This window comes from Coregonus clupeaformis, chromosome 25 (genome assembly GCF_020615455.1).
Source record: "Coregonus clupeaformis isolate EN_2021a chromosome 25, ASM2061545v1, whole genome shotgun sequence".
In the NCBI taxonomy this organism is placed as follows: Eukaryota; Metazoa; Chordata; class Actinopteri; order Salmoniformes; family Salmonidae; genus Coregonus; species Coregonus clupeaformis.
The window spans coordinates 279,154-300,037 of record NC_059216.1 but is presented as its reverse complement, the minus strand read 5'-3'; the positions used below and the strand labels follow the sequence as shown (position 1 = coordinate 300,037).

The 20,884-nt window shown below is 44.8% G+C and overlaps 1 protein-coding gene across 6 annotated transcripts in view; it reads right to left on the bottom strand.

The window, feature by feature from the left end:
- LOC121539147 (myelin transcription factor 1-like protein) overlaps positions 1-20,884 on the bottom strand; it is a 237,212-nt gene that overhangs the window by 118,944 nt on the left and 97,384 nt on the right. For 5 of the 6 annotated variants that reach the window (XM_041847428.2, XM_041847427.2, XM_041847430.2 and 2 more), the window contains exons 2-5: positions 14,959-15,074; positions 12,272-12,326; positions 11,616-11,649; positions 9,396-9,458 (exon numbers count right to left, since the gene is read on the bottom strand). In XM_041847428.2, coding sequence (XP_041703362.1) covers positions 9,396-9,458; positions 11,616-11,649; positions 12,272-12,326 — 152 coding nt within the window. In that variant the 5' untranslated portion in view covers positions 14,959-15,074. The remainder of the gene's footprint in view (positions 1-9,395; positions 9,459-11,615; positions 11,650-12,271; positions 12,327-14,958; positions 15,075-20,884) is intronic. The other variant, XM_041847429.2, reaches the window with a different exon arrangement.

Here is a 20,884-nt window from a genome sequence, read left to right as displayed (position 1 = left end):
TCCAAAACTGTACACATGTGCAGGGAACAACAATTCCACAGGGAAAGCTGATAAATACCCACCAACATAATACTGCATAGTTTTATCAGGCCTAACTAAGGTTTAATAATGATACACCTTCCTCAATTGTTTAGAAATTTTCAGCCGAAGAGGAGAGAACTACTCTGCCTGTATTTAGTAAGCTAGAAATACATATTTACTCTAACAAATCTTCTGTTGATGTGATCAGTCTGAACAAGTCTGTTGTAATATCATAATGATCCATAAGCATAGTGTTTGTAATGATACGGTACCAACGTAGGACAACCACAAGCTAGTTAGCATACATCAGTGGTCACCAACCTTTTCTGAAGCAAGCCGAGATCTAGCACTCAGATTATTTTTTAAACATGACTTTTTTTTACATTAACCTGATAAAAACAGTTCTGTAGGAATGACATTTGTGCAGTAGGCCTAATATATTATCACAGCAAATTGGCTATATGCCTGACAATGCCAATATTGTTCTTCTCAGACCATATTATATTTCAGAATTCGAGCTTTGATAACAAAATAGATCAGCATAAATTGAAATAATTTGCAAAATAATTTGCTTTCTTATTTTACTTAACTGATGGTACATGCATCTGGCAGTGGAGGCTCCTCCTCAGAGGAAGGGGAGGACCATCCTCCTCAGTGAATTTCATAAAAAATGTGAAACATTCAAAAAGTTATCATTTTTTGATAAAACTATACAAAATACATCACGTCACCAAATAATTGATTAAAACACTGTTTTGCAATGAAGGTCTACAGTAGCCTCAACAGCACTCTGTAGGATAGCACCATGGTGTAGCCGGAGGACAGCTAGTTTCCGTCCTCCTCTGGGTACATTGACTTCAATACATAACCTAGGAGGCTCATGGTTCTTACCCCCTTCCATAGACTTACTCAGCAATTATGATAACTTCCGGGACGTCCTCCAACCCATCAGAGCTCTTGTAGCATGTACTGACATGTTGTCCACCCAATCATATTATCAGAGAATGAATCTAGTACTGAAAGCATAAGCTACAGCTAGCTAGCACTGCAGTGCATAAAATGTGGTGAGTAGTTGACTCAAAGAGAGATAAATACTATAGTTCACAGGAGAAGCAAGAGAGAGAGAGAGAGAGAGAGAGGGAGAGAGAGAGAGAGAGAGAGAAAGAGAGAGAAAGCTATATATATATATTTATTTATTTTCACTTTCACATTCACTTAATCAGCTAGCGAATGCAGCTAGCTAGTTTAGCCTACTCAAACACCTGGCTCAAACAGAGAGTGATGCTATATTAGCTAGCTGGCTATGGCTATCCAACACTGGAACTCTTCCAAGTCAAGGTAAGCTTTTGGTTTTATTAATTAATTGCCACCAGGGCCCGCCGTGTAACTGCTAAACTGCTTGCTGCTGACTACACTATACTGCATGATTATAGCTGGTTTACTAACGCGTTAGATCTAGTAGCTATGTTGACTATGACATTAATAAGGTGACAACGATGTAGCAGTTAGCTGTTATGATATGAAGGTTTGGCTTGGAAAGTTTTTTTTGCCTGGTCACAGACAGCTTATGTGTTGTACACTGAAGTCCACAAGTGAAGGGAAAAGGTGAGAGGAGGCGAGCGCATAGATGCAAGAAGAAATTATACAACGATCATAGGGATTATGCTGTTTGTATGTGGCTGCTATGAAAGTGAACTGTGTTTAAATGTGATCAGGGGTGTATTCATTCCTCCGATTCTGTTGAAAAACGTTTCTTAAACGGAAGCAAACGGAATGAAATGGGGATAAACATACCTGAATTTGTCCAATAGAAACTCTCGTTTGCAGCTATTGGACTAATGATTACACCCTGGATCAGCTAGATGCACCTACGTTTTAAACTTTAATTCATAGGTTAGGTTGTAGCCACCTCATGATGGGTATAGGGAAAATGTAAGTATCATGTAGTGGCCTAAACCTATCAATGTTACATTAAGCTAGGGTGAATGGAATATGAATGACAATCATCCAATATGCTGTAATAGAAATAAGGCCATGCTCACAAAAAATGAATTGTCCTTCCTCTTCTTAAATGGCACCGACTGCCACTGATCTGATCTGATCAAATCACATTGTATTTGTCACATGCGCCGAATTGTGACACTCTGGCTCCATGGACTTTGAGTATTGAGCCAGGGTTGTTCATTTTTCTTTTGGGTGTATTTCTATGTTGGTATTCTGGTTGTTTCATTTCTATGTGTGGTGATTGTTCGTGATTATTCAGGTGACTCCCAATCGGAGGTAACGAGTGACAGCTGTCGGCTCGTTATCTCTGATTGGGAGCCATATTTATACTGTGTGTTTTCTCGTGGGTATTGTGGGTTTTTGTTCCATGTTTCTGTCAGTGTTACAGAGGACTTCACTATCGTCATTTGTTGTTTTTTGTGGTTGCTTTATTAAATAAAGTCATCATGTTCACTCCACGCGCTGCGTATTGGTCCGCTTCTTCAGACGATCGTGACAGAAAAACCCACCATAGAAGGACCAAGCAGCGTGTCCAGGAGCAAGACAGCTGGACATGGGAGGAAGCGCCTGGTAAGGAGCTCGAGAGGCTGGCGATGGCCCAGGTGGGCAAATCGTGGTCCTGGGAGGACATGCTCGGGGGCAAGGGACCTTGGGGGAGATCAAGGCCCTGGCGAGAGAGGAGCAACGGCGTCAGCAGGGCCATCATCGTTGGAAGGACGAGAGGCAACCCCAAAAAGTTTTTGGGGGGGCACATGGCTTTAGGCGGCTGGGCAGCAGGAGGCTGCTACAGGGAGACGTGGAGAGAAGGCTATCGGATTACGGGAGCCATTGGCGAGTAGAGGAAGGGAAGTTGTTGCGGCACGGCGTGAGAGACTGATGTGTGTTGCCAGTCCGGTCCGGCCCGTTCCTGATCCCCAGTTAAGGCCAGTGGTGTGTGTTCCCAGTACGGACCGGCCTGTTCCTACTCCACGCATCAAGCCTACGGTGTGCGTCGCCAGCCCAGCCCGGCCTGTTCCTGCTCCACGCACAGACCCTACGGTGTGCGTCGCCAGCCCAGCCCGGCCTGTTCCTGCTCCACGCACCAAGGATACGGTGTGCGTCGACAGCCCTGCCCGGCCTGTTCCTGCTCCACGCACCAAGGATACGGTGTGCGTCGACAGCCCTGTCCGGCCTGTTCCTGCTCCACGCACCAAGGATACGGTGTGCGTCGACAGCCCTGCCCGGCCTGTTCCTGCTCCACGCACCAAGGATACGGTGTGCGTCGACAGCCCGGCCCGGCCTGTTCCTGCCACCCGCACCAAGTCTGCGGTGCGCGTCGCCAGCCCGACCCGGCCTGTTCCTGCTCCACGCACCAAGGATACGGTGTGCGTCGACAGCCCGGCCCGGCCTGTTCCTGCCACCCGCACCAAGTCTGCGGTGCGCGTCGCCAGCCCGACCCGGCCTGTTCCTGCTCCACGCACCAAGGATACGGTGTGCGTCGACAGCCCGGCCCGGCCTGTTCCTGCCACCCGCACCAAGTCTACGGTGCGCGTCGCCAGCCCGACCCGGCCTGTTCCTGCCACCCGCACCAAGTCTACGGTGCGCGTCGCCAGCCCGACCTGGCCTGTTCCTGCCACTCGCACCAAACTGACGGTGCGCGTCGCCAGCCCGGTCCGGCCTGTTCCTGCCACCCGCACCAAGTCTACGGTGCGCGTCGCCAGCCCGGTCCGGCCTGTTCCTTCTCCCCGCACTAGCCCTGAGATGCGTGTCCTCAGCCCGGTACCTCCAGTTCCGGCACTACGCGCCAGGCCTAAGGTGCGCCTCAGACGGCCAGAGTCTGCCGTCTGCCCAACGGCGCCTGAACTGCCCGTCTGCCCAACGGCGCCTGAACTGCCCGTCTGCCCAACGGCGCCTGACCTGCCCGTCTGCCCAACGGCACCTGGACTGCCCGTCTGCCCAACGGGCGCCTGAACTGCCCGTCTGCCCAACGGCGCTTGAACTGCCCGTCTGCCCAACGGCGCTAAAGCCGCCCGTCTGTACTGAACCTGCAAAGCCGCCCGTCTGCCATGAGCCTTCAGAGCCGTCCGCCAGACCGGAGCCGCTAGAGCCTTCCGCCAGACAGGAGCCGCTAGAGCCTTCCGCCAGACAGGATCAGCCAGAGCCTTCCGCCAGACAGGATCAGCCAGAGCCTTCCACCAGACAGGATCAGCCAGAGCCTTCCGCCAGACAGGATCAGCCAGAGCCTTCCGCCAGACAGGATCAGCCAGAGCCTTCCGCCAGACAGGATCAGCCAGATCCGTCAGCCAGCCATGAGCAGCCAGATCCGTCAGCCAGCCATGAGCAGCCAGATCCGTCAGCCAGCCATGAGCCGTCCAGCCAGGATCCGCCAGAGCCGTCCCAGCCAGGATCCGCCAGAGCCGTCCAGCAAGGATCCGCCAGAGCCGTCCAGCCAGGATCCGCCAGAGCCAGCCAGCCAGGATCCGCCATTTAGTCCGGTGCTGCCCCTTAGCCCGGTGCTGCCCCTTAGCCCGGTGCTGCCCCTTAGTCCGGTGCTGCCCCTGAGTCCGGTGATGCCTCTTAGTCCAGTGCTGTCCCTTAATCCTGTGGGGTTTAGTTGGGGGGTGGTCATTTGGAGGAGGCTACGTAAGCGGGTAGTGACTATGGTGGGGTGGGGACCACGACCAGTGTCAGAGCCGCCACCATGGACAGACGCCCACCCAGACCCTCCCCTAGACTGTATGTTGGTGCGCCCGGAGTTCGCACCTTTAGGGGGGGGTACTGTGACACTCTGGCTCCATGGACTTTGAGTATTGAGCCAGGGTTGTTCATTTTTCTTTTGGGTGTATTTCTATGTTGGTATTCTGGTTGTTTCATTTCTATGTGTGGTGATTGTTCGTGATTATTCAGGTGACTCCCAATCGGAGGTAACGAGTGACAGCTGTCGGCTCGTTATCTCTGATTGGGAGCCATATTTATACTGTGTGTTTTCTCGTGGGTATTGTGGGTTTTTGTTCCATGTTTCTGTCAGTGTTACAGAGGACTTCACTATCGTCATTTGTTGTTTTTTGTGGTTGCTTTATTAAATAAAGTCATCATGTTCACTCCACGCGCTGCGTATTGGTCCGCTTCTTCAGACGATCGTGACACGAATACAACAGGTGTAGACCTTACAGTGGAATGCTTACTTACAAGCCCTTAACCAACAATGCAGTTTTAAGAAAAATAAGTGTTAAGTAAAAAATGGATAAGTAAAAATTAAAAAAGAAGAAAAATAACAAATAATTAAAGAGCAGCAGTAAAATAACAGTAGCGAGGCTATATACAGGGGGTAACGGTACAGAGTCAATGTGCGGGGGCACAGGTTAGTCGAGGTAATAAATACATGTTGGTAGAGGTAAAGTGACTATGCATAGATAACAAACAGAGAGCATCAGCGTAAAAAGATGGGTAGGGGGGGACAATGCAAATAGTCCGGGTAGCCATTTGATTAGCTGTTCAGGAGTCTTACGGCTTGGGGGTTGAAGCTGTTAAGAAGCCTTTTGGACCTATACTTGGCGCTCCGGTACCGCTTGCCGTGCGGTAGCAGAGAGAACAGTCTACGACTTTTTTAGGACCTTCCTCGGACACCGCCTGGTATAGAGGTCCTGGATGGCAGAAAGCTTGGCCCCAGTGATGTACTGGGCCGTACGCACTACCCTCTGTAGTGCCTTGCGGTCGAAGGCCGAGCAGTTGCCATACCAGGCGGTGATGCAACCAGTCAGGATGCTCTCGATGGTGCAGCTGTATAACTTTTTGAGGATCTTTTTTAGGCTTTGTCGTGCCCTCTTCACGACTGTCTTGGTGTGTTTGGACCATGATAGTTTGTTGGTGATGTGGACACCAAGGAACTTGAAGCTCTCAACCTGCTCCACAACAGCCCCGTTAATGAGAATGGGGCCTGCTCGGTCCTCCTTTTCCTGTAGTCCACAATCATCTCCTTTGTCTTGATCACGTTGAGGGAGAGGTTGTTATCCTGGCACCACATGGCCAGGTCTCTGACCTCCTCCCTATAGGCTGTCTCACCCCTGAGGGGCCCCCGTGTTGAGGACCAGGGTTGTTAGCTTAGTGATGAGCTTTGAGGGCTCTATGGTGTTGAACGCTGAGCTATAGTCAATGAATAGCATTCTCACGTAGGTGTTCCTTTTGTCCAGGTGGGAAAGTGCAGTGTGGAGTGCAATAAAGATTGCATCATCTGTGGATCTGTTGGGGCAGTATGCAAATTGGAGTGTGTCTAGGGTTTCTGGGATAATTTTGTTGATGTGAGCCATGACCAGCCTTTCAAAGCACTTCATGGCTACAGACGTGAGTGCTCCGGGTCGGTAGTCATTTAGGCAGGTTACCTTAGTGTTCTTGGGCACAGGGACTATGGTGGTCTGCTTGAAACATGTTGGTATTACAGACTCAGTCAGGGACAGGTTGAAAATGTCAGTTGGTCAGCGCATGCTCGGAGTACACGTCCTGGTAATCCATCTGGCCCTGCGGCCTTGTGAATGTTGACCTGTTTAAAGGTCTTACTCACATCGGCTACGAAGAGCGTGATCACACAATCGTCCGGAACAGCTGATGCTCTCGTCGGAGGGCATAGCGGGATTTCTTATAAGCGTCCTGGTTAGAGTCCCACTCCTTGAAAGCGGCAGCTCTACCCTTCAGTTCAGTGCGGATTTTGCCTGTAATCCATGGCTTCTGGTTGGGGTATGTACGGTCACTGTGGGGACGACGTCATCTATGCACTTATTGATGAAGCCAGTGACTGATGTGGTGTACTCCTCAACGCCATTGGAAGATTCCCGGAACATATTCCAGTTTGTGCTAGCAAAACAGTCCTGTAGCTTAGCATCTGCGTCATCTGACCACTTCTGTATTGAGCAAGTCACTGGTACTTCCTGCTTTAGTTTTTGCTTGTAAGTAGGAATCAGGAGGATATAATTATGGTTAGATTTGCCAAATGGAGGGTGAGGGAGAGCTTTTTACGCGCCTCTGTGTGTGGAGTAAAGGTGGTCTTGCACATTTAACATGCTGGTAGAAATTAGGTAAAACGGATGTAGTTTTAGTAGTGTAGTCTTGTAGTCTTAGTGCCAGCATCGGTTTGTGGTGGTAAATAGACAGCCATGAAAAATATAGATGAAATCTCTCTTGGTAAATAGTGTCTACATCTTATCATGAGATACTCTACCTCAGGCGAGCAAAACCGTAATATTAGATTTCGTGCACCAGCTGTTATTTACAAATATACACAGTCCACCACCCCTTGTCTTACCGGAGGTAGCTGTTCTATCTTACTGATGCACCGAAAACCCTGCCAGCTGTATGTAATCCATGTCGTCGTTCAGCCACGACTCAGTGAAGCATAAGATATTACAGTTTTTAATGTCCCGTTGGTAGGATATTCTTGATCGGAGCTCATCCATTTTATTATCCAATGATTGTACGTTGGCCAATAGGACTGATGGTTGAGGCAGATTATCCAATCGCCATCGGATCCTTACAAGGGATCCCGACCCATGTCCCCGATATCTCTGTCTCTTCTTCATGCGAATGACGGGGATTTGGGCCTTGTCGGGTGCCTGAAGGAAATCCTTCGCGTCCGACACGTTAAAGAAAAAAATCTTAGTCCAGTACGAGGTGAGTAATCACTGTCCTGATATCCAGAAGCTCTTTTCGGTCATAAGAGACGATGGCAGAAACATTATGTACAAAATAAGTTACAAATAAGCGAAAAAACACACATAATAGCACAATTGGTTAGGAGCCCGTAAAACGGCCATCTCCTCCAGCGCCATTCTAATGTCATGCTTCCAAGACAACTGGGCACTCGGAAAAAAACTAGGTCGTCAGTGATCTTCAGGTCGGAGCTCTATAAAGATGTCAGAGTTTCCGACTTGTTATTCAGAGTTGGATGAAAAAAAATGATTTTCCTAGTTGTCTTGAACGCACTGAAGTCAGAGATTTCCGAGTTCCCAGTTGTTTTGAACACGACATTAGTCTCAGCGGAGGGCGGGAGAGAGCAGCAGAGTGTCAGCCTCTCACGGTCCCTGCTCTCTCCTTTCCTCCGGTGAGACTGACCAGAGAGGGGGGACACCGTCTTCCACCTGATGGCCAATTCTCGAGTTACACCTCATCTGCCTCATGCACAAATTCATGTTGTTCCTAGAGAAAGTGAAACATTAAAATAGACACGATGAGCTGCTAATAATAATAAAAACGCAGGGCTATCGATACACTTGGCTACTCATTCATTGCAGCTGCAGAGCTAGTGGAAGTAGGGCGAAGCACATTTAATGTTTTGTAATACTGTTTAACAGTGCTGAATAAAAACTTAAACATGAACTCACTCATAGAAACAGCAGCACTTTGCTGTATTCTTTGATATTCTCGCTCTGGTCATGGTCAAGTTATGAAATCTCACGTAGGCTAGTATCAAACTTTGCTGTGGCCTTGGTCGTGGAAGCTGTAGGCATTGTGATTTGAGCTATCCGATTGGCCAGCGCAGTAAGCACACTCAATTTAGCCACAGATCTACCGGTCCGCTTGGTAGGCAGAATTGGTATTTTCAGACAAATTAAATGGTCCAAAATGGGAACACTTTGCCTGCCCGGTGCGCAGGGCTTCTGAATCAAGTGCACCTATCGCCAACAGCACAACACAAATAAAATACAAACGGAGCGCAAGCCTTTATCTTTGGCTTTTCTACATAAATGTTTGGTTATCGACTAGGAATGTCTTAAAGATCGACCAGTCGATCACAATCGACCGGTTGGTGACCTCTGGCATACATGTATACATGAACGTATGACAACCACAAGCTAGTTAGCATATATTTATACATAAACATGTTCATAGGAAAGTCACAGCCTTAATCTGAAATTGGGGGATTCTACCAAATCTTTTGACACCATAGTTAGTAGAAGCCCGAAGTGGCTGCTTCCAGTTATGCAAGGCAGCAGCCCCCTCTTTGTCCGACTGGGGAAATGGGATTAGTTCACAATGAGCCTGGTATTTTAGAACAAAGGAGAATAAATAGAACACAGGCATGTCCTTTAGAGAGGAGAGAGAGAGAGATATCCTTCCATTTTGAGTGCTTGTTTATAAGGAGATTTATGGAGAGCTTATACAATATAAAATATGATTAGCATATCTCACTGTAAATATGCAAATGTCAAAGGGATGGCAATAAATATGTGTGCCTTAACCTGTCCATCAAACTTAGCTGTGAAAATGACCATGGTATGCTATTGAATTCATTTCAATAAAGGATTTCCAGTTTTATTTTTTAGAAAATCATTAGTGTACAGTGAATGTGGAGAAAATGGTTCATCCATAACTGAAATAAGACTAAAGGGAGACAGTTTTACCTTCTATGTCTTGCATATTTGCCGCTGACGTGTCCACTCCCATCACAGCCTTGTGTAGGACAGCTGCGAAGACACAGAAACACACACACTGAGTTTGCACACAACTCACCATTCTCCTCTCCTCCCTTTTTACATCTATCCGTCTACACATATGCTGTTCATTTTCTGTTTTCTTCTTCAAACTTGGATTTTATTGGATTTTGCGCCCCTTTGCAATCTTATTCCCTTTCTACCTTTACTATACAAACAATGCACTCCTATTTTACTCCAACACTACACGTACAGTAGAGCACTCTTATGGTACTTCACACTTCAATCTGGTCTTACTCCTCCACCTACAGATGTAGGATCTTAATTTGAGCCAGTTTGCTACAGCAGGAACACAATCCTGCAGCAACAGGAAATGTGAATTATTATGTGGATCATAATTAATGGAATTATTTTGTACGGCAAATCAAGATGGGCATTTTAAAGTGGAAATTACAAACTTTAGATGCCTTTTTAAACCTTGAATACACTACAAGTTTGCATTTCCTGCTGTGCAGCAGGGGGGGAAAAGAGTGATTAAATTAAGATCCTCCATCTGTAGCACCTCTCATTTTACATTAAACCTCATCATAACCATCATAACCCTCTACAATATCACAGTGGCATATCTGCCCAGGCCAGACCAGCCAGACCCGCCATGCAAAGTCAAGCATATTTGTTCTGACAACTATCAGCTCTCTGTGGAGCGACGCCATCGAGCAGCATTATCGGCATTATGGACGCCTCAGCCTGGAGATAGGCTGGTCATCGATCCGCTGATTAATTGATATTTGCATGCAGCGGTGGAGAAAGCAGAGAGGGAGATGGAGCCCATGGAAAGAGAGATAGAGAGAGAGAGAGAGAGAGAGAGAGAGAGAGAGAGAGAGAGAGAGAGAGAGAGAGAGAGAGAGAGAGAGAGAGAGAGAGAGAGAGAGAGAGAGAGAGAGAGAGAGAGAGAGAGAGAGAGAGAGAGAGAGAGAGAAAGAGAAAGAAAGAAAGAAAGAAAGAAAGAAAGAAAGAAAGAAAGAAAGAAAGAAAGAAAGAAAGAAAGAAAGAAAGAAAGAAAGAAAGAAAGAGATGGGGGAACGACACTATTTGTGAAAATCAGAAAGATAAGAGCTATACTGTAGGTGGCCAGGTGGGATATTCTTTATTGATATAGGTGGGCCCAGAAGGTTATCTATGAAGAAACCTTCTCCTAGCCTGTGAAGGACAAAATAATATCCAAGGATAAAAGTAAGTAGAGATCTGAGAGTACTATATAAAAAACATGGGTATAGGCCTATATACACTCTTAGAAAAAAGGGTTCCAAAACAGTTATTCTGCTGTCCCCATAGGAGAACCCTTTTTGGTTCCATGTATAATCCTCTGTGGAAGGGGTTCTACCTGGAACCAAAAAGGGTTCTTCAAAGGGTTCTCCTATGGGGACAGCCGAAGAATCCTTTAAGGTTCTAGATAGCAATTTTTTTCTACGAGTGTATACTCATCGTATAAAAGTATCTTTGAACCAGTTTTAAATGACCAAATACAAGACGTACATATGACAACTCTTAGTGGATAACTGAAGCACCAAAGTCGGGTTGTCCATTGATGCAGGGAGATTCAGGGAGATCCATCAATGGGTTTCATGGGGTAGCACATGTAATTCAATCAATTTAGCAGGGAGTGGGACAACACACTGCAAGGGTCAATTCAGGATAATCTTACAGCCACTGTATTGACAGGATTTACCATTTGAATAGCCAGGCTAAAGATGGGGGTTGCAGTGGGTCTTAATAACTTAGATTTGCTCATTTTTGGGGGGATTATTTACTGTTGATGGGGTTTGTCAGAATAGATAGAAAAATATAGATAAATTAGATACGACAATATGAGATTGTGATTGGGACAGAGGGGTGAGAGATACGGGAGTGAATAATGGAGAGAAAGAAAGAGATGAGAATAAAAGAGAGAGGAAGCACAAGGAAGTAGCATGCCGAGTAAATGGCATCGCTCCTGTCTGAAGAGGTGATTTTAGTGCTCATCTCTCGCTACACACTGAGAGCCTGGGAGTGTTCCACAGCCATTATCGGCCCTAGTGGCCTTCCATCTCTCAGCCTCTCCCTCTCTCTCTCTCTCCCTCTTTCACTCACACACAAGGGGGAAGCCGGAAAGACAGATGAACAGGGACAATGTTTATCAATAATACTGACCTGAACAGCTCTGGTATCACTGGTTCCACAGGCACTGATAATTACAGGCAGAGAGAGAGAGAGGGATGAGAGAGAGGGGAGAGAGAGAGGAGAGAGAGAGGGAGAGAGGGATGGGGAGAAAATAAAGAGAGTGAGGGGAAGCAAAAGAAAAAGAGTAATCAATATATCATAAAATCATGCTTTCGTCAGGGTTAAAAACAGTGAAAACTATATCCAATGTAGGCAGGCACAGTAACATTATGTATTAGGCTGGATAGACTGCCTGGATAATGTATGGTATCGGATGGCTGGTGAGGTGAGAGACAGTGGGAGGAGAAGAGCTGAGTACTGAGAAGTGTTATAGTTTGGAATGTGTGATAAGAGAGCTGTGTGTGTATGTGTGTGAGTGTGCACGTGTGTGTGTATGTGCGTGTGTGTGGGTTTGTGTGTGTGTGTGTGTGTGTGTGTATGTGCGTGTGTGTGTGTGTGTGTGTGTGTGTGTGTGTGTGTGTGTGTGTGTGTGTGTGTGTGTGTGTGTGTGTGTGTGTGTGTGTGTGTGTGTGTGTGTGTGTGTGTGTGTGTGTGTGTGTGTGCGTGTGTGTGTGTGTGTGTGTGTGGGTTGGGGTAAGGTCACCCTGAGTGGCACCCTCAGTGACTTAAGGAGGGTGCAGACGCACCTCGGATACCTTTTGAGCGTGTGCGATGGCGCTTCTCATCTGCATCCACCTCCATCTGCAAAGGAGACACAAACGGTCAGAGATAGAAGCCGTGCCAGAGCCTGTGCAAAGAGAAGACTGGCTTTGGGGGCCTGGCACCTGGGTCTGTCTGTCTGTCACTCTCTCTTATGAACACACACACACACACAACCATTTATCGTGAGAGTAATTGCCTGATACCAAACTTTTACTGTTTTTGACACCGTGAAATTACATTTATTTAAAGTATTTAGAAATGTAGACTTGCCTGGTGCTAATGTCACCGAAACATTTGCTTCATGGTGCTTTGAAAGATGTATCCAAATGTACTGTGAATAGAAATGCATAATTGCGCTGGTTCTTCTTCTGGTCCATATGTGTGTACGGATTATGATATTCCATCGCTCCCCAACACGGTCACGCTTCTCCATTAAAGTGCACCTATACTACTCTCTATATAAAGGTGTCATCTTAGCTTTATGCCACTTGGCACATTCCTCAAACAAAGGGATACGAATATAGCCAGGTCACCCGTGATACAAGTCAGTATTCAACGTCCATTCATGTCTGAGGACATCGGGAGATGATGTGGAAACCGGCCACTAGGGGCAACAGTGACCGCTGTTACCTTTGGTTTTGCTAGGGTGTTGTGGACGGGGATTGCAGATGGGCGTAAGCATCTGCCTCTGCCTCTCATTGGCCTGATTCCAAAGGTTGCAAGTTCGAATCCAGCGATAGAAAGTTATTATTTAGATTTTTGTTTTAAGCCTATCCCAAACCTTAACCCTTATCTTAACCATTCAGGGTTAATGCTTAACCTTAAGATTTCGGAGTTAATGCCTAAACTTAACCTTAACCTTAACAATTTAGAGTTAATGCCTAAACCTAACCTTAAACACTTTGATATTTGACGTTTGCAACAACATCGAAATTTGACATTTGTGAAATATGGATGGACATCTAATTCTGACGTGAGACTGTGAGAGCTAGTTGTACGAATAGCTTATAGTAATAATCTCTCCCATATTCTGCTAGCCCACATATTCACTGTGTATATACAGTAGTGTTTTGCATGCCTCTCAAATCAATGTCCCATCTGTAAATCCTCTATTTAATCCTACAGATATCACATTACTCACATTCACACTCCACACTCGCTCTCACACTAGAGCCATCATTTTACAGTAAAGGTAGCTAGATCCCAACCAGTCAGAAGTGCATTAATTGTTGATGAGTTGAAGGAAGGGAGAATTCTGTTATTTCCAGATGTTACTAAATATTCATGCTTGCTGAGTTTTGGACTATCAGAGGCTAGCCGGGTTTGGATGTCTCTTTTATTCAACATGATTTATTAAAGTGCCTCTTAAGCCTTCAGTCCTAATGGTGGAAGCCTGTGTGTTTTGTTATGAAGCCCATAAATGTTTCAAATGGGGAAAAATAAAATGATCAAAACCAAGAATACAGTACCTATTGAATCTTATTAGTGTGGCAAACGGCGGGGTGTATTAGGAGGGGTAGGAGTGGGGGCGGAAATTATATTTCTGTGGAGCTGCACAGGGGTTTCCATGGTAATAAGTGGAAATCCTACCTCAGGAAAAAAAAATATAAAAATAAACCAACAAGTTATCAATCCAGCACGTCCTGTGGGTGGCCCAACTCCCGACACTACATTCACACAATGACATTTGGCTCATGAGAAGAGTCAGAGACAGAGACAGACAGAGCAAACGAGCAAATATGAGGGACAATGAATGAACTGTGTGACAGAAACTTGCTGAGACTCTATGGCCAGACTCAACATGATAATGCTGTGCTTTTTCACTGGTGTTTTTCAACAGCCATATAAGCCATAAACACCTGACGTCAACAGTGCTACACAAAATATAACATTATGAGCTATTTCCACCTCTGGCTGTGGTGAGTGATGGAGTCGTCCCCCCTCCTCTGTGTTTGTTTGTGTGTATATGTGTTTGTTTGTGTGTATATGTGTATGTGTATGTGTGTGTGTGTGCGTATGTGTGTGTGTGTTTGTGTATGTGTGTGTATGTGTGTGTGTGTGTGCGTATGTGTGTGTGTGTTTGTGTGTGTGTGTGTGTTTGTGTGTGTGTGTTTGTGTGTGTGTGTGTGTGTGCATTGTTGGGGCTGGGACATTTGTTACCAAAATCCACATTGTTATTGGATTTCCTTTGTTTCACCTTGAAGTTTGGGGAAAATATGTCTCAGTATGCCCCCCCCACACACACACACACACCTCCCCAGCCTGCATTGGTATTCCTTCAGCGTACTTCAGACACCACACTTGCATTATCACATTTCTCTGCAAATAGGTATTTAGGCCATGCATCAACCAGTGACAGTAAACATGCATGCTATCTCCATCTAAGTGCTTCTGAATTGGTGTGAAGGACCAGGCTGATAACATCTGAGTGGGTGCCAGAGAGAGGGGGGCAAAGATTGAAATCTGCTGTCAACATTTTCTCCGGTGAGTGGTGTTATCGTAGGTAGGTAGCTATCACTGAGAAGAGCTTGTGAAAAGGTTTGGGCGTGACAGAGTTTTGTATCTCTACCTGAAATGGTTGGGATTGAGTATGACAGAGTTGTGGCTTTATATCTAAATAGGGTTTTATGGGGTTATCAAGGTGTACTGTATCATTATATCATATAACTACCTGAAATGGTTTAGGGTGAGATTTCTCTTTGGTCCAGACCTCTGCTTCCTCCGTGGCCAACGACAGTAGACGTTAAAGTGGAGAAAAAGAGCTCACCACTCTTCCAAATTCATTTTCTGCAAAGAAATAAAAAACAATATCCATACTTATGAATTCAAATCTCCATGCAAATCATATTTACACATGCTGTATGACAGTGTTTGGCTTGAGTTTCCTTCCTTTGAGAAGGGAGCTGGCGATGGCCTCACGAATAGTCACATAGTAGAAAATATACGCCATATATGGAGTGATTTCCTCCCGCCCAATAGCTGCTTGTCATTTTCAGAAATAGACTTGGCAAGGTGGTAATTAGCCAGATCTATCATATTCTGCAGGAAATTGGAACAAATATAGCTAATGATCCATGCTACCCTCCAAGATTTCTCCTCGCCTATGCGTCCTATGAATTCAAAAGGAAAGAGAGAGAAAGAGAGAGAAAGAGAAAGCAAGAGAGAGAGAGCGTGAGAGAAAGTGTGCGAGTGAGAGATAGATAATAGTGAGGGAAAAAGAGAGTGAGAGAGAGAAAAGAGGTGTCAGACGGACAGAGCATGCTTGACAGCTCCAAGGAGGTTCTGATGTAAAACAAGCCAGATATATGAGGCCTAGGTCTGACCAGGGCAATGGCAAAAACACTGCTTCTCAAAACACAGATGCCCAGGGACAAACACAGAGCAAGAGTAGACACAGAGAACAAGATTAATGGTGAGAGAGTGAGAGAGAGAGAGAGAGAGAGTGAGATAGAGAGAGATTTTAAGTATTTAGGCAGTGTGACGTCAAGTCACAACATTTCCCACCATTTGTCCCAGCACAAACGGACACAGTCCACTATTCCAGTTTATTAAATTGCAGTAGTCTGGTAGCATAAATAAAAATTAATATAACAGTAACCTAGGCCTACACTGTGCTAATGCAGATATAGTAAAGGAGAGCAAGCTACAATACGGGGAACTCTGCAAACTAGGCATTTGTTGTAAGTGCATGGAGGCCGCCATCTTTTTGCACGCCGCCAATGGTTTGTTACAAACATAGTTTGCTAATCTAACTATGCTATCGCTAGTCCAATCAATCAGTATGCTTTGTTACCATGTAAAGAACACAAACGACAGAGTCTAGTTATCATGGTATATATTTTTGTAGAAATGTTTGTCTCTTTGTTTGGTATCACCAACCTGTCTCTAGGCCTACTCACCACTGCTGTGAACAGGCTCTGCCTCCTTCTAAGGAGCATGGCGGTAAATTCACGGTTTTAGGTACAGTTTGAGCGCCTCTCGTAATTTCGTTTATCCTGGTTAGGGGGTGTTTTCAAACGCTTCATTATTTATTGGAAACACATTTATGCAAATCATGTCTTTGTTTATAAAGTCTTTGGTTATAAATGTGGTTATAAATGTGTTATTGATGGCCATTGTTTTGTCAAGTGTGCAAATAAAATGTTGTTCATCACATACACCGTTTACAGCAGGTATAAAAGGTGCAGCAAAATGCTTGTGCGCTAGCTCCTTCAATATTGCAGTACAATAATCAATATCAATAATATAGAGTCAAATCGAAAATCACAAGTAATAGAAGAGGTAATATGCACAGTAGTAATAGCCTGATATATACACAATATGATATACAGTATAGATCATGAATGTGCTATGTCAAGTATGACTGTATTTACAATTATAAACCGGATGGTTCGAGGCCTGAATGCTGATGTGGTATGACAAAAAATTACTTGTTACTGTTCTTATTCCCCTGGTAACAAGTTTATAATAGCAATAAGGCACCTCAGGGGTTTGTGGTATATGGCCAATATACCACGGCTAACGGCTGTTTCCAGGCACTCCTCGTTGCGTTGTGCATGAGAACAGCCCTTAGCCATGGTATATTGGCCATATACCACACCTCCTCAGGCCTTAAATATAAAGTCAGTAGTGTCGTGGTCGTGCAGTTGAATAAATAGTAGGCTATATACTATAACAGAAGAGGTGACTGTGTGTGTATGTGTGTGTGAGAGTCTGGTTGCATGTGTGTGCTTGTGTTTGTGTGTTTATGGGTGATTGTGTGTGTGTGCGCGCTTGTGTGTAAGGTGTGGAGAATCAATGCAAATCGTATGTATGAATTATCACTGGTTTAGCAATGGTTTATGTCAGGTTGGGGTAGGGACAACCCAATGTACTCAGTCCTCATTCATGGAGAGTTTTTCTCTAATGTAGCCTAACATGTCTCCCGAGTGGCGCAGTGGTCTAAGGCACTGCATCGCAGTGCTAGCTGTGCCACTAGAGATCCTGGTTCGTATCCAGGCTCTGTCATAGCCGGCCGTGACCGGGAGACCCATGGGGCGGCGCACAATTGGCCCAGCGTCGTCCAGGGTAGGGGAGGGAATGGCCGGCAGGGATGTAGCTCAGTTGGTAGAGCATGGCATTTGCAACGCCAGGGTTGTGGGTTCGATTCCCACGGGGGGCCAGTATGAAAAATACAAATGTATGCACTCACTAACTGTAAGTCGCTCTGGATAAGAGCGTCTGCTAAAATGACAAAAAAAAAAAATAATAATAATAATTGTCGCTACAGAGCTGTTATCATAGCAATAGAATCCACTGATCCATCCAATCCATCCAGTGGATTCTATCTCTACGCCCTATCTTTGAGGTGCTTTGGCTTTTGTCCCCTTGTTGAGGGATTATTGCTATTGTCCAACTGTTTATTATTTTTGCAAATTATTATTTTGGTCAATCAAGTTAAGTATTTTTCTCAAGTAATTTTTTCCATTTCTATATTTTTGTAAATATAACTGTTTGTCACGATCGTCGAAGGAGGAGGACCAAGGCGCAGCGTGATACTCGTACATCTTAATTTTATTAAGTGTACACACGATAAACAAAACAACAAACGATACGTGAAGTCCAACGGTACTAACAAACCAAAACGGAACAAGATCCCACAAACACTGTGGGAAAACTGGCTGCTTAAGTATGGCTCCCAATCAGAGACAACAAGCAACAGCTGATACTCGTTGCCTCTGATTGAGAACCACACTGGCCAACATAGAAACACAATACTAGAATAGAACGTAGAACCAAAACACAGACTCTACACACCCTGGCTCAACATATTAGAGTCCCCAGAGCCAGGGTGTGACACTGTTGCTGATCCACACCAACTAAATAGGCTGCCAGGCACTCTATCTTAACAGGCAGAGTTAGGCACTTATACATTCCCTCTCTCTCCATCCCTCTATCCCTCCCTGTCTCTGTGTATGTCCTGTATGTAGGCATTAGTGATGTGTGGGTTGACTCATAACCCACAGTACCTGCGGTTATATCCGCAGGGCGGGCAGGTTTAGGGTAATGAAATATTGTGTGGATGAAGTGCGGGTGGGTGGCAGGCAGGTTGAATAAAGAGAAAACAATACCGTAAAAAAATCCATAAATGTACGCTACATTAATGCAATTTATATCTATAGGCTACATTAAGGTTTTTCTTTCATTATTTAAGCCTATCTGGCATTAGGGCCAACTGTGTGCACACCAAATAGCCTACACGCCAATCGCCAAATCCTTTTAGGATAGGGCAGAAAAAGTTTACCTCGATCCACTAAGGCAAAAAGGACAATGTCGGAGTTTAATTAAATAACAGAAAAGTTGTGAAATGGAGAGCCGAAAATAAACAGAAGGGAGGGCCAGAAAATGTATATTTGGGAAAGATTTGGTGAGGTGGTAAAAGAGGATGATAAAAGTAACAGCCGCAGGAAGCAGGGGTGTTGCAGCACCCCCTGAAAAATCCTAATAAAACACAAATATTAATTTAAAAAATATAATGTATATACAGTACCAGTCAAAAGTTTGGACACACCTACTCATTCCAAGGTTTTTCTTTATTTTTACTATTTTCTACATTGTAGAATAATAGTGAAGACATCAAAACTATGAAATAACACACATGGAATCATGTAGTAACCAAAAAAGTGTTAAACAAATGAAAATATATTTTATATTTGAGATTCTTCAAAGTAGCCACCCTTTGCCTTGATGACAGCTTTGCACACTCTTGGCATTCTCTCAACCAGCTTCAGTGCCTTGTTAAGAGTTAATTAGTGGAATTTCTTTACTTCTTAATGCATTTGAGCCAATCAGTTGTGGTGTGACAAGGTAGGGGGGGTATACAGAAGATAGCCCTATTTGGTAAAAGACCAAGTCCATTATGGCAAGAACAGCTCAAATAAGCAAAGAGAAACGACAGTCCATCATTACTTTAAGACATGAAGGTCAGTCAATACGGAACATTTCAAGAACTTTGAAAGTTGCAGTCACAAAAACCATCAAGCGCTATGATGAAACTGGCTCTCATGAGGACCGCCACAAGAAAGGAAGACCCAGAGTTACCTCTGCTGCAGAGGATAAGTTAATCAGAGTTAACTGCACCTCGGATTGCAGCCCAAATAAATGCTTCACAGAGTTCAAGTAACAGACACATCTCAACATCAACTGTTCAGAGGAGACTGCATGAATCAGGCCTTCATGATCGAATCGCTGCAAAGAAACCACTACTAAAGGACACCAATAACAAGAAGAGACTTGATTGGGCAAAGAAACACGAGCAATAGACATTAGACCGGTGGAAATCTGTCCTTTGGTCTGATGAGTCCAAATTTGAGATTTTTGGTTCCAACCGCCATGTCTTTGTGAGACGCAGAGTAGGTGAACGGATGATCTCCGCATGTGTGGTTCCCACCGTGAAGCATGGAGGAGGAGGTGTGATGTTGTGGGGGTGCTTTGCTGGTGACACTGTCAGTGATTTATTTAGAATTCAAGGCACACTAAACCAGCATGGCTACCACAGCATTCTGCAGCGATACGCCATCCCATCTGGTTTGCGATTAGTGGGACTATAATTTGTTTTTCAACAGGACAATGACCCAAAACACACCTCCAGGCTGTGTAAAGGCTATTTGACCAAGAAGGAGAGTGATGGAGTGCTTCACCAGATTACCTGGCCTCCACAATCACCCGACCTCAACCCAATTGAGATGGTTTGGGATGAATTGGACCGCGGAGTGAAGGAAAAGCAGTCAACAAGTGCTCAGCATATGTGGGAACTAACTGTAAAGTCGCTCTGGATAAGAGTGTCTGCTAAATGACGTAAATGTAATTCTGGATGGCCATATTGATAGCAAGACTGACAATAAACTGCCATGTGGCTCATTTCATCTTGTTATTGATACCCTGTCTTGTTTTGAGGTGTTTTGACTGATTTCATGTCAATGCTAATATGGCTAAAATTCGCTAGCTAGCTAACCAACAACTGTAACGATGTATGTGAGGGACAACAAGTGCTCATTGTGCAAATGTATTTACGTTTTAAATTAACATTGGAGACTAAATATAGCTTACATGTTGTCAACAATCTAAGCAAACATCGTCTGTTTTTCCACATAGTTGAACACGCCTTGGTTTTGTTGCTAAACAACCAACCTGTCTATGGCATGTCAATGAACTGTAGCCTACAAGTGCTCAGCATATGTGGGAACTCCTTCAAGACTGTTGGAACAGCATTCCTCATGAAGCTGGTTGAGAGAATGCAAAGCTGTCATCAAGGCTAAGGGTGGCTACTTTGAAGAATCTAAAATATATTTTTATTTGTTTAACACTTTTTTGGTTACTACATGATTCCATATGTGTTATTTCATAGTTTTGATGTCTTCACTATTATTCTACAATGTAGAAAATAGTACAAATAAAGAAAAACCCTTGAATGAGTAGGTGTGCCCAAACATTTGACTGGTACTGTATATATATAATTTTTTTTTCCACAAAAGCCTTTACTAGTCCTGTATTAGCGGACCAATATAGCCGTCTGTAGCATGAGGCCCAAAAACTGTTCAGCACTGGCTATGATAGCA